The 13,905-nt window shown below is 51.1% G+C and overlaps 1 protein-coding gene and 1 non-coding gene across 2 annotated transcripts in view; one reads left to right on the top strand and one right to left on the bottom strand.

The window, feature by feature from the left end:
* The first annotated feature begins 149 nt into the window (after positions 1-149).
* On the top strand, positions 150-222 carry TRNAR-ACG (transfer RNA arginine (anticodon ACG)). Its single transcript has one exon. It is a non-coding gene; the product is annotated as a tRNA-Arg (tRNA).
* A 6,399-nt stretch (positions 223-6,621) lies between these two features.
* The window catches only part of LIMD1 (LIM domain containing 1), a 63,994-nt gene continuing 56,710 nt past the window's right edge, over positions 6,622-13,905 (bottom strand). Inside the window, exons 5-8 of the mRNA XM_059389551.1 lie at positions 13,218-13,348; positions 12,171-12,222; positions 11,557-11,625; positions 6,622-10,095 (exon numbers count right to left, since the gene is read on the bottom strand). Coding sequence (XP_059245534.1) covers positions 9,958-10,095; positions 11,557-11,625; positions 12,171-12,222; positions 13,218-13,348 — 390 coding nt within the window. The 3' untranslated portion in view covers positions 6,622-9,957. The remainder of the gene's footprint in view (positions 10,096-11,556; positions 11,626-12,170; positions 12,223-13,217; positions 13,349-13,905) is intronic.

Here is a 13,905-nt window from a genome sequence, read left to right as displayed (position 1 = left end):
CGGAGAGCGTTTGCTTGAGATAGGCGGAGCCGTGGGAACTGTGGGCTGGAGCGGCGGTGCCGGGGAGCCGAAAGGCGGCGCTGCTGTGGGAAACCTGCCGAAGCTGCATTACGGCTGATCTACATCACTGCGAACCGTGTCTTAGCACAGGGCCAGTGGCGCAATGGATAACGCGTCTGACTACGGATCAGAAGATTCTAGGTTCGACTCCTGGCTGGCTCGGGTTGTACTTTTTTTTTTTCCCCTTCTGGCTTAACGGTACAGGGTTCCCGTGGAAGGGGCTCCAGCTAGAGTGTGAGGGTTAGACAGCTGAGTGTTACCGCCACTTTGCCCGAAATGTCATCTTTTCGGTTGCGTCTGGCACCGGGAGTTGTGTGAGGTGGTTTGTAAAGGATGATGAGCTCCCTCTTGAGGATGCAGGAGTCCCAGTAAATGGGGTACATATAGGAAGACAAGCCCGAAAAGGCGGCCGTTTGGAGTCGGGGGCGCGCTGGAGCCGGAGGCTGGCCACCCGGGGACACCGCAGCGCTCTGCGGACCGCGGTGCTGGCTTTCTTCCCTGGGCCAGAGAGCCCCGTAGTGACGGGAAAAGCGGCGCAGCCCGTTTCCCCGGACGGCGTGGGCGCCCCCGCTGCGGAGACCAAACGCCGCACTGCGTGCAGGCCCCGCCACCCTGGCCTCGGAGGGCTCCCCGTGCAAAGGCCACCTGACCCCCAGATTTCCCCGGGTGCCCTCAAACACGCGTGTTTTTTACGGTGAAATCACCCCCAGGTTATCTGGCGTGTTAGATTACGTCCGGCTCGAAGACCTCGAAGTCAGGAAACCTCTGCGGGGGGGAAAGCGGACTCGAACCCGCGGACTGGCCAAGACATCTTTCCAATGTGACATTCTTTTTCCTCCTTTTCATGGAAAATTTGTGAAATACAGAAAACTATTTGGAATAAAAATAATGTAAAAAAAATAATAATGTGAGTTCCCATCCCGAGATCACAGCTATGAATATTTTTTTTTTTTTTTCCGGGTCGCCTGGGTGGCTCAGTTGGTTGAGCAAGTGCCTCAGGCTGGGGTCATGATCCCAGAATTCTGGGATGGAAACTTACATCCATCTGGGCTCCCTGCTCAGCGGGGTGTCTGCTTCTCCTTCTGCTTCTCCTTCTCCCCTGCTTGTGCTCTCCTGCCCTCTCCCTGTAAAATAAAGAAATACTTATTAAAAATATATATTTTTTCCTTTTAGATATTTTTGCTTCCAGGCTTTTAAATATGGCTATACCTGCCCACGAATTTTTCCAGATTTGGGGTTGTATTAGAAATGCCTTTGTGGTCCCGTTTTGTCCCCTTTGATTTCTGTCTGAGATTTCAGGTCATCAAATAGATTTTGAAGCTACCCCATCCAAGAACTAGATGATTTTAAGCATTATCCTCTTGTTGGGAATTTGGGGTGTTGTCAGCTTAACACTTTTTAAAGATAATGCTGTGTTGGATTATTTCTGATGTGGCTTATAAATTTCTAGATCTGGAAGGATCAGGTTGACATTTCTGAGACTTGGAACATATTTTCAAATTGCCCTCCAAAAAAATAAAACGGACATATTTCCATTAACAGCATCTGTTTTCTTGCTTGCTAACCAAAACTGAGTGTTATAGATTGCATTATGATTTCTTTGCAATTTTCATAATAGAAAATGGAACTTCTTTTTACATACATTACTTAACGTATCTATTCTCTTAATGTATGTGTATTATTGTTCTTCTTGGATTTGTTAGGTTTTGTTTTGTTTTTGTTTTGTTTTGTTTTGTTTACAGAGAGAGAGATCACAAGTAGATAGAGAGGCAGGCAGAGAGAGAGGGAGAAGCAGGCTCCCTGCTGAGCAGAGAGCCTGATGCGGGGCTCGATCCCAGGACACTGAGATCATGACCCGAGCCGAAGGCAGCGGCTTAATCCACTGAGCCACCCAGGCGCCCCTCCTTATAATATTTTTGACCCTAACAATTTTCACTACTATATATTCCACTTTACCAGTATTTTACTTTATGGTATCTTCTATGGCATAGATGGTCTTTTTAAAAAAAAAATTGTGTGTTTGTATTGTTTTTTCCATTTAATCCATTTGTAATTATTTTTTGTCCTCCCAATGGAAAAATGAATTAAGTCTTAAAGCCTATCATTCTCATTGAGCAATTACGAGCTCTAAACTCTTTGCTTGGACTAATTCAATCAATCCTACAACAATCCTATTACCCAAGTTCAGTTATCCCCATTTTCACATGTGCCAGAGCTAAATTTGCTTAAGGTTATTGAGCAATTAGGTGGTGGAGCCTGAGTTAGAACTTGAGTCTGGGCTCTTGATCCCAAAGACATCCTGGCCTTGAGCTTACTGTGCACCAGTGAGCGACCAAAGTGAGTGGACTCAGGGTCATTCCATATCTGGGCATGAATGACAATCACGTACGTGCCTCAGCTTTCAATCAGATCTCATCTCTCTAAGTCCTGATGATGGTTCAGCTCACCAGCTGTGGGCTCTTGGACATATCCTCTTCTTTAATAAGATGGGAATATAAATTGCAGCCTATCTCTTAAGGCTTTAAGACTGCTTTTAAGACTGGTGGCTGAGCAGCCACCACCCTACAGAGAGCGCCTCACAGACTCTAATCATGTCACCATATAGAAGTTCTGTTCACCGCAGAACAAAGAGACACAAAGGTTGAACTTTCTTTGCCAGGTGTGTAATACAAGCCAAGGCCTTCAGGAGCACTCAGTGAGAATGGAAAATGGAAACTAATCCAGGCAGAAACAGACATTCTTCCGGGGCTTTTCAGTGCCTAGCAAGCCCAAATCCGATCTAAGAAGAACAATGTTCAGGATAAGAAATCAGGCAAGGGTAACTAATATGAGTGGACACCTTTAGCCAAGTTTTTCCTATCATGAAATTATGTTACCTGTGTAAATACAAATATAATTTTTTATAAAATCTGCCAAGGGGCTTCCCATAGAAGTAATCCTAGCTGCGGATGAGGTTTTTGGCACCATATAAATGATCTCTGTTGCCCGATTTTATGTCCATGCTTCTGTAGGGGAGTGTGGCTCCCAAATGTAGCTCTTACATACTTTTTTTTTTTAGATTTTATTTATTTATTTGGCAAAGAGAGAGACATCACAAGCAGGGGGAGCAGCAGGCAGAGAAAGAGAGGGAAGCAGGCTCCCTGCTGAGCAGAGAGTCTGACTCGGTCTTGATCCCAGAATCCTAAAATCATGATCTGAGCCGGAAGGCTGAGGCTTAACCCACTGAGTCACCCTCTTGCATACTTTTGATCTGTTATGTCTGTTGGGGGGCTCCGCCTTACTGCCAAGTCTCCAAATTGGGTGCATTTCCTCACTTGCTCTCTATCGCCTGCTGTGGGCCAGGTCCCATGGGCAACTCAGGGCCCACAGCCACCTGCCCTTGAGGGCTTGGGTCAGTTGGAGGGACGTGTGTATAACCCCAGTGATGCGAGTGCCTTAGGTAACCAGGGCTTCTCCTAAAAGTGTTAACATCTGCAGCTGTCACATACTTGGAACCTTCTCCTGGACCAGACCACTGGCTTATTTCCCTCCTCTCCCCTTCCCCGACACCCCACTGCAGAGTATGGCCTATTATGATTTGTTTTTACACCCAGAATTCAAGGTTCAAGTCACTTTTATAGATGAAGCATTTCTGTTGTCAATCCAGGGAAAATGTGAACCCCACTTCTAGCAATGCTTGAAGAAAATGCACTTAATAATCCCAGGACAGGGGCGCCTGGGTGGCTCAGTGGGTTAAGCCGCTGCCTTCGGCTCAGGTCATGATCTCAGGGTCCTGGGATCGAGTCCTGCATCGGGCTCTCTACTCAGCAGGGAGCCTGCTTCCTCCTCTCTCTCTCTCTCTGCCTGCCTCTCTGCCTACTTGTGATCTCTCTCTGTCAAATATATAAATAAAATCTTTAAAAAAAAAAATAATCCCAGGACATTCTTTCATTCCACCTTAAAAGTTTGTTGGACTCTGTAGAAAGCCTGAGTAGTACTCCCCCACCAAGAAGTCTACAGCCTAATCCCCAGAACCCGTGATTAGCTTATCCCACAAAGTAAAAGAGATTTCGCAGATGTGATTAAAGGGGCCCTGAGATGAGCCAGAGATTATCCTAGACCACGTGGGCTTGCCCAGTGTCATTGCATGGGTCCTCACGAGAAAGAAGCAGGAGGGGGAGAGAGAGAGAAGGTGTGACAACAGACTTCAGTGACAACACCGTAAGCCAAGGAGTGTGGGTGGCCTCTAGAAGCTGAAAAACAGCAAGGGACAGATTCGCCCCTAGAGCCTGCAGAAAGAACTTTGGTTCTACTGACACCTTGATTCAAGCTTTAGAAAACCCATTTCTCCAGAATCATGGGCCGTGTGCAATTTTAAGCCACTAAATTTGGTTATTTGTCCCAGAAGCAATGAAAAACCAAGGGGCGCCTGGGTGGCTCAGTCGGTTAAGCATCTGCCTTCGGCTCAGGTCATGATCCCAGGGTCCTGCGATGGAGCCCTGCATCAGGATCTCTGCTCCGTGGGGAGTCTGCTTCTCCCTTTCCCTGCCCCCGGCTCGTGTTCTCTCTCTCGAATAAATAAATAAAATAAAATAAAAAGAAACCAATGCAGACGCCAGCAGAGAACAGCGACAGGTGACAGGCTCCTCCCCACCTACCCGCCCATGAGTGTTTCAGGCTGAATGACTCTAACAAGACAGCCTGGGATAGGTTTACCGGGTCCTCGATGCTCAGAGAGTAACTTTATTCTTCTGTGGCTCAGTTGCCTTGTCCATAAGCTAAAGGATTATAAAGAATATGGTCCTTAGAATAGCACCTAGTACATGTTGACCCCACAATGAATGTCAGCTACACCTGTTGTTACCGCTTTAATCACAGAACTTAAGACCAAATCAGATTTCCTCACTGTTTCAGACCCAAATGGCCCATTTGGGGTCATGGCTGGTTGGTGGCTGTTCCTGACTGTGCCATCTCCACCCAGGACCAGGTTCAGGGATGTCATGTGGATTGCCTGAAATTGGCCATGAGGGGAATATTCACATTACAGAAACCAGCAAGCACCACAAAGCAGAGCCTCGCCCCCACCGCCCACCCCAAAACCGGGCCACCAGCACACCCTGGCCCAGGCCACCTTTCTCCCAGACTATGTAGTTTCATCCCGTACGGAATCAGGGTCACAGGAAAACTGATTTATGAAATCAGTACATGTGCTCTTTTACCATATAAAGAGGTTTTATTTTCCAGTAAGACACCCACCTCCACCCTGTCAGTATCCTTGTGCTCAACTTTCCTGCATCCCTGGCAGCCACGAGAACTAACCTGAAGCCCGCAGCAGCCCATGGACTGAGCGATGGAAGGTGAGGGAGTGCCTGGACCCCTCTGCCACCCCAGGGGCTCCAAGCACACACTCAGCCCCTCCCTCTGCAAGCCCTCATCTCTGGGACTCTGATCAGAAACACATTAGAAAAAAACTACATACACGAAAGGAGAAAGAACAACTACCCCTGCCGTACAACCTCCTGTCTCGATGTTAAGAACCCAGGGGCAGGAACTGCCGATTCTTGGAAGATGATTCTCCAAGGGTCACTCACGTTCCTGCACATCCCATGAGCTGGACCGCCTTACTTCCAGACGGTCTAGCATGCTGGCATGGTGAACGGTCTCGGGCTGCAGACAAAGAGCCTCTCTCTGGAGCAACACTCAGGCAGGCTTACCCGTCATTGTAAGACAGAGGTTCCCGGGTACCTGGGTGGCTCAGTTGGTTAAGCCACTGCCTCTGGCTCAGGTCGTGATCCCAGACTCCCGGGATGTAGTCTAGCACCAGGCTCCCAGCTCTGCGGGGAGTCTGCTTCTCCCTCTGACCTTCTTCCCTCTCATCTCTCTTTCACTATTTCTCTCTCTCAAATAAATAAAATCTTAAAAAAAAAAAAAAAAAAAAAAAAAGATGGAGGTTCCCTAAGTTGGGGTGACCTCTTGTGGCTGCATTGGCAGGTACCACCTGGCCCTCTTCCTGGAGCCTTGGACAGAAGACAGGTCAGGGAGTCAGTGTAAATGCTGATTAAAACCACAAATGCTATAAAATCTTTAAAAAAAAAAAAAAAGGAGGGGGGCGCCTATGTGGCTCAGTTGGTTAAGGGACTGCCTTCAACTCAGGTCATGATCCTGGAGTCCCGGGATCGAGTCCCATATCAGGCTCCCTGCTGAGCAGGGAGTCTGCTTCTCCTGCTGACCTCTCTCCTCATGCTCTCTCTCATTAAGAAATAAAATCTTTTTAAAAAGCCAAAAACCCACAAATGCTGATAAAATGCTGATGAAATGCTCCTGCTGGTGCTGTATTCACCTGACCTTTGTCTCTGACCTAGGAGTCCACCATCCACAAAACCACGGCATGCTAACTTATTAGCTGGCAGGGAGGGTAAAATCTGGGACCTTTCATAGTTTTGACACCCACGTGTTCCCTTAAGGATCCAGAGCTCTAAAAGAAGACCAAATCCAGTTAGCAAAAAATGCTGTCTGCTTACTTACACACACACACACACACACACACACACACACACACACACGAAAACCCAAGAAGCATCATCGTGTTGGAAAGCACTTTAATCGTCTACAAATTGATGCAGTTTATTGGCATGATATTTTGAATAATTTTATAATAACAGTACAATTCTGAGTAATTTTGTAGTAACAATATTTGGAAGAATTTTACAGGAACAGTATGATTTTGAATAATTTGTATAGGAAAAGAAGAGATACAGAGGAAAACAAATTTCCCTGCATGGTGAGCTTTTCACACACTATACGGAAATTTCCCACATCTATCCAGTTCCGACTCAGAACGATAGCTAATATATTTTATTTATTGTATTCTATTCCTTTTAAGACTGACTTCAAATAACCGGAAACGAGAACTGACTCCTGGCATGTAGGAGACTGCAAAGAACTTGGGTTTCCTGGCAGACAGAGTTGGAACAAGAGCATCCCACAACAAGGCTGGTGTGGGGTCAAGTCCTGCACACGTGGTTGGTGGTCTCACCCTTGGACTTGGCTGAAAGAGGCTCTCACTTGAGCACCGATCACGGAGAAGTGGGAAGTCCTGTTGCCATGTCTGGGCGATGACCCAGACAGGATGTAATGCCCTTCCACGGTGGGAGGTGAACGTGTCACTCTTCCCCCAGCGGCAGTGGGAGAACATCAGAGAGAGAGAAGGGCAGGCCAAGCCGGGGGTGGGGAGGGTGGGGAACTGTGGGCCAATTGAGGTGGGAAGAGAAGGCGGGAGGCTGGCCTTGGGGTCTGCCATCAGACCTTAATTCTCCTTGTTTATCTAAAGTCCAAGAGCCATCTAGGGAACTCAGGAAGGGCTATCCGCTTTACCTTTTAAAATAAACAAATTCATCCTGTTCTACGGGGTTCTTGTGTATCCTTCCTAGGAGCCTATAAATACAACCCCATTACAATTCTGTTAGGCTAACAGCTTCCAGAATGTCTAAGATACCACGCAGGTGAACCTCTTCTCTTCGTGGCTTTAGCCCCACAGCCCGAGAAACAGAACAGGCAGGAGATTAGTATAGCTCACCACTCTAATTTCTCAGGCTTCTGGAAATTCTCTTATTGTTTTTTCCTCAAATAGTAGAAAACACCATGGGTGCTGATCTCTGAATCACTTCCACCAAGGCCACTTAAAAGGTATCATTTAAAAAATTAATCACAGATATTTTTTAAAACTATTTAGTTATCCAATTTGCAAACAAATCACAGCTGCTCTCAGGCAATTTTCTGCACTTTTGCTGGATTTGCAAGTGAAGCCAAGGTGTGACAGCAAGGCAAGAAACGTTCCTAGGTTGGCAGAGCCAAGTGATGACGGCCCCCCAGTCTGGCCAGAGCCGAGCTGGCAACTCTGGGAAGAGAAGGGTTCATTCCCCCAGGTCCATGCATCCACGGGCTTCTGGAGGCTTGGCCTGTGCCATGGAATCAATGAAAGCCTACGGCCTGGGCTGAAGTGACATCGGGCCATCTAACGGACTGAATTTAAGAATAGCAGGAGACAACGCATGGGGCCGATTCTGTGCGTCTTGAGCACAGCTGCTACCAAACGAATGAAAATGCAGCCTCAAGCTGGGATCCCGGCGCTCTGACAAGCCTGTGAGTCCCATGTGCCTTGGGCTCCACCGCCCGCCCTCCGCGGCCCCCGCGGCCCTGGGGGTGAGGTGAGGTGACGAAGGGCAGACGCTGGAGGGTGGTCCCAGGCCGCTGCAGCGCTGAGTCGGCCCCTGCGCTCCAGCAGGCCCTCCCCAAGGGCTGAGAGGGCAAATGCCAGCCAGCCTTTTTTATTTTTTTACACCACCTTTTCACCGAAATACTGGGGATAGGGACGTCTGGGCTCGGGAGTGTGTGACACGCAGGGCCAATTGTGCTTCCTGAGTGCACAGGTGGCCTGGAACTCTTGCGTGGCCCTCCCACTCCCCAGGGCACCAGCCCAATGAACTGCATCCGGGCAGTAACCCCCCCAGTCGAGCTGACCCACTGCCAGCCAACCTTTAGTTGAGATGCCCGTGCCCTAAAGCGGCCGGCGTCTGGCCCACGTGGACGCAGAGACTCGGCAAGCCCCCGTGGAGGCGCGTGGGGTCAGTGCCACGGCCGAGTGCCTCCTTAGCTGCGGTTTGGTGAAGCTCTTATCTGTGAGGTATTCTGTGTGTGGGGAAGACTGAGAGTGGGGTGGGGCGGAGAGACGATGACAAACAAGGAGAAACACCAGACAAGAGCAGGGTACCTTATATGGGTCTCGTCCCACGTCACGCCTGTGCCAAGAACTGGGTGAGGGAGAGATGCGTGAGGTGAACACACTCATCTATCCTGAGGCACCCCCTTCCCGGGCTGCTCAGAGAGCTCACCCACACACTAACTCTCCCCGTGGGGAAGTGGAGGGGGGGCGCTAGCTCTCAGCGGGGTGGGGGGCAGGACGGCCCAAACCCCATGTCCCCACGTTGGGGGGATCCTGAGACCTGCCTTTGTGGAGGCGACTCCGGAGTCACAGACTCTCAAGAGCTCCAGAAAGAAACAGGGCCAGCAGCTGGGCAAAGGAGGCCTGGTGCCCGCACCAAGTCCTTGTCCCAAAGCACACTTGGCTAGAACAGGGCAAATCTCCATCGGGCTCCCAGCTGCCTTTAAGGGACTGAAGATCTGCAGGGCCGCACCAAACGCGGTCAGTGTACCAGGAGGAAACCCTGCCTGGCTCGTTCATTTCAAACCTCAGCTCTGGTTTAGCCACCAAATCCTCCCCAAGATACAGGGCATGCGTGAGAGCTTCCCTCTTGCCGTAATGCAATGAAGTGTGCAGCCAGCCGACAGGAGAACTGAGTCTCTGGGGTGGAAGGAAGTCTTAAATAATGCTGTGTGCGTGTGTGTGTGTGTGTGTGTGTGTGTATGCACATGTGCGCGCACATAGGTCTGGGCACAGCCTTAAATCATGTTGTGTACGTGTCCGTGGTGGGGTAGTGTCCGGGTGTGGGTGTTTTCCCTACGGACAGGAAAAGGCTGAACGTATTGGCCACTGAGGTCTCTCTTGAGAGGATATTGTGAAACACGCTCAGGGCGACCCTTTTCTTCCGAGAGGGGCTGGAGGGTGGGTGCCTCTGTGGCACGGATGCGATCCTGTCACATGCCACACGCGGCTGGAGTGTCTTCCTGAGTAATGTGACGAGGGCGTGGCGGTGGCGAAAGGCACTTAGAAAATACACACGCCAGACAGGCAGGGCTCTGCTCCCTGGTTCGAGGAAAGGCACCGGCGGCAGCATCTATGCAGAAACTTACTTGCCTAAGCCCTCTCCCCCCCACCCCACCCCGGGGGGCCGCTGGAAGTCACAGGCAGATGTGGTGCTCTGCTGCGCTTCTCCACGGCAGGTCCGCGAGAGGCTCCAGCTAGAAGCGAGGCTGGTGAAGAGCTGCAGACGCGGGGCTCTGCTCCAGCCTCTTGACATGGCAGGAGTGACAGAACAGGTGGTCCTCCAGCGGGTAGCAGCGGTGACCGTCTTCGTCATTGAGCTCCAGACCGCAGTCCTGGGGGGAGGCAAAAAGGTCCAGCGGTGGCAGAACAGCACAGAAGGGTGGCAAGACTGACCCGAAGGCCAACAGCCCTGGGACCAGCAGAGCGGGCTGTGTGGGCAGCACAGGCCGGCGCGGAACCCAGTCGGCTGAGTGAAAGCGTGACACGCCCTCAACGTGCACTTGAACTGGGGCTGGTTGGAACGGAAGTGGGATGTTGGTGGATACATACTCTGTCCTTCCGAGACTTACAGCAAAAGAATGAATGTAAGACCGCTCGTGGGAAGTCCCTCATACTGGTTCCGTATTGAAATAACACTGGAGGGGTGCCTGGGTGGCTCAGTCAGTTAAGCAGCTGCCTCCGGCTCAGGACATGATCTCAGGGTCCTGGGATGGAGCCCCATGTCGGGCTCCCTGCTCAACGGAGAGACTGCTTCTCCCTCTCCCTCTGCCCCTCTCCCCTGCTCACACTCTGTCTCTCTCTCAAATAAGTAAAATGAGATAAAAATCTTAAAAGAGAGAGAAAGAAAGGAAGGAAGGAAGGAAGAAGAAAGAAAGAGAAAAAAAGAAAGGGAAAGAACACTGGATATATGGGTTGGATAAAATACTGTAAGAATGAATCCTATTTCTTTATACTTTTTTATTAATGTGACTACTAGAAAACAAAAGGACACCTGTGACTTGAACCCATGGCTCTTGGGTTTCTATGGGACAGCGCTGCCCCAAAGGCAGAGAAAGAGCTGTTGTGGGCAAACGGCCCCATCCCCTTTTTCTCCAGAGCCTAGGGTACCCCCTAACCCTTCACAGCTGGCAGTGAGCTCAAGCCTCCCACCCTCGCCCCAACCCCTCTCCCATTCACCCCACCCACAGCGTCACAAAAATAAATCTAGTCTCCTTCCGTGGGAGAATCCACTTAATTCTGGCTGAAACCCCATGGGCACTTAAAGTGTGTGCACCCTTCACAAGGGCTGGGGAGGGGCGACCCCAGGCCTGCCTGACAGCCAATGAGGCACCCAGGACTCCTTCAGCCTGGGCACGACACCAGGTAAAGAGGGGGCACATGGGCCCCTCCACCTTCACCCCACCCATGCCTGTTTCCAAGGAGGCATGGATTTCTTCATGATTTCCGGGCTCAAAAGAGGGCTCTTGGCAGATAGAACAGCCTACAGGCTGGAGGGGAGGGATTTGTTCCCCAGATCACACAGCTGCCTGACAACGTGGCATGGGAAACCCGTGCTCCCCACGAGCCTCCCACGCCCCAGCCTCAGGGAGGCAGTTAACCAGTGTGGAGGAAACAGTGACCATCTTTATGCCCCAGACATCTGCGTGTCCTCCAACCTCCCCTACAAGGCAGGCTTCACCCCTTGACCTAGAGGGCAGCCCTTGACCACGCCTTGCTGACCATCTCAGGCCCCAGTCACCCCAGGGATGCGATCCTCTCGTACTTTTGGGTGTCTGGGCAAGGGAGGGGCCTACCTCGCAGTGGTAGCACTCCACATGGTAGTCTCTGTCCATGGACACAACGCGGATGGTCTCATCTGAGCCCTGGACGGAATGAAAGGAAGAACAAGAGGCCAGTTGGGGGACCCATTGGGCTCCTCATGCCACGGATGCAGGGGGTTTCTGAGGTAGCAAGTGGATGACCTCAGAAAAGCTTAAATCCACCGTGAAGTCCCACAGCGGTTGGAAGGAGGACACCTTTAACTGATGAGAAGGGAAGTAAGATGGACAGCAGTCCTACCTTCTAGAATGTCAGAGTCAACACTGATAAAAAACCTCTTCCGTGGAGAGTGATTTTTTTTTTTTTAAAATGAATGAAAGGCAAACTTTCTGCTCATCTTCTCATCTGGAAGCCACTAGCATGTCAGGGAGTATGACCCGATTATAGGGCTGAATAGGGCGCATGAAGGGCTCTGGGCTAGGGAAGCCCGCCAAGAAGAGAGGGGCTTCTTGTGAGGACACTCTTAATGTGAGATTTTAGGACGATATTTTTCAAAGGCACAAGGACAGGACACAGATCTTGTAGAAGACCTCGGGGAGGTATTCATGCCATGGAAGACGCCAAGAACAGGTCTGAAAAAGCATCTTACCTCCGGTGGAAGGATGGGAAGCCCGCACGCTGCACACTTGGGGGCCAGCACTCTGCCGGGAGAAGCAAAGAGGCGGTAAAAGGAGTATGGTGCTGTTCCTGGGAGGCAAGCCCTGGAGCCCACACTGAGCCTTCCTCACAGCTGGCCTGCCTGTCCCCGGGGTACCGGGGTGGCTTAGTCGGCGAACATCTGCCTGAGGCTCAGGTCATGATCCTGGGGTCCTGGGTTCAAGTCCTGCATCCGGCTCTCTGCTCAGCGGGGAGTCGGCGTCTCCCTCTGCCCCTCCCCCTGCTTATGCACATGCTCTCTCTCTCTCTCTCTCTCTAATAAATAAAATCTTTATTTTAAAAAAACCAGTCTGGGGACACCTGAGTGGCTCAGTTGGTAAAGCAGCTGCCTTCAGCTCAGGTCATGATCCCAGCGTCCTGGGATCGAGTCCCACATCGGGCTCTTTGCTCAGCAGGGAGCCTGCTTCTCCCTCTGCCTCTGCCTGCCATTCTGTCTGCCTGTGCTCTCTCTCTTCCCCTCTCTCTCTCTGATAAATAAATAAAATTAAAAAAAAAATAAATAAAAAAATAAAAAAACCAGTCTGGCTCATTCTCTGGGAGGTGTTTCAGTAGCACTTTGAGATTATCGCCCAGCGGTAACAAGCCTGGCTGGTCCCCTCTCACTCTACTGGGGATGGAGACTAACCTGTTCGCTCCCCTCGTTCACCCAGCACAGGCCCAGGCAGATGGAGGTTCGCGGCCGCCAGCCCTGTCTCTGCCTTAGGAACTTAGGTCAAGCCAGAGCCACCAGGCTTGGCAGAGGCCTCCTGAGGCCTAGCCGGGAATCTGATGCTAGGGATCCAGAGTCTGATTTTTCAGGAAACATGATTCTGTTACCAGTTCCTGCCTGCACGGGCGTCCCCTGACCTCCCGAGGGCCCCGCTACACCCTTTGCCGGACTGTGGACTCAGGGTTCAAGCAGAGCCTGCGGGTGAACTCCAGCGGGTGTCCCCCCTTCACTCAGCGAGACCAACGCCGCCCGCGCCCCGCCCCTCCTTACTTGTGGTAATCTCGGACACAGTAGATCTTGTTCTCGGAGTCCACGGTGAAGGGCACCCCGTCCAAACACTCGTTACAGATGACGCAGCGGAAGCAGCCGGGGTGGTAGGACTTCCCGAGGGCCTGCAGGATCTGGGGGCAGAAAAGAAGAGGCCGGGGCTCAGGGGCGGTTACGGGGACGGGTTGGACGGCGTAAAGGAGGGGAACAGGCCAGGCCGAGGGACCCCCTTGGACCGAGGTCAAGAGAGGGCGTGGTGGGAACGGCAAATCTAGGTAAATGCGTCAACAGGAGGGAGCCAAACGGGATCCTTCCCCTGGACATCAGCCTCCCGTAGAGAATCTGGAAGGCTCTCCAGCAGATCCTCGCAGGAAAATGGTGAGAAGCAGGCAGGGCGGCGCCAGGCTCCGTCCCAGCTTTAGGAAGCGTCTGGTCCACGGAAGGATTAAAGTTAATTCCACATGGAAATGGCGGAGCTCAGAAAACCTCTTAAGTTCTGCCTCCCAGATGCCTCCTCCTAAGCAGCTTTCTCTCCGCAGCAGCTCAGTTTGATAATCCGGACACTGTGATTCAAACGCTGATTATTTCAAATCCAAGCATTAGCAAAGCTTCTTTGTTACTGTTATCGGTTTTGTTTTTAAGATTTATTTATGTGAGAGAAAGCGACCCCATGCTCACGCACAGCAGGAGG

The sequence above is a fragment of the Mustela nigripes genome, chromosome 2 (assembly GCF_022355385.1).
Source record: "Mustela nigripes isolate SB6536 chromosome 2, MUSNIG.SB6536, whole genome shotgun sequence".
Taxonomy (NCBI): domain Eukaryota; kingdom Metazoa; phylum Chordata; class Mammalia; order Carnivora; family Mustelidae; genus Mustela; species Mustela nigripes.
Note: the sequence above shows the minus strand (reverse complement) of the source record. Positions and strands in the feature narration are given on the sequence as shown.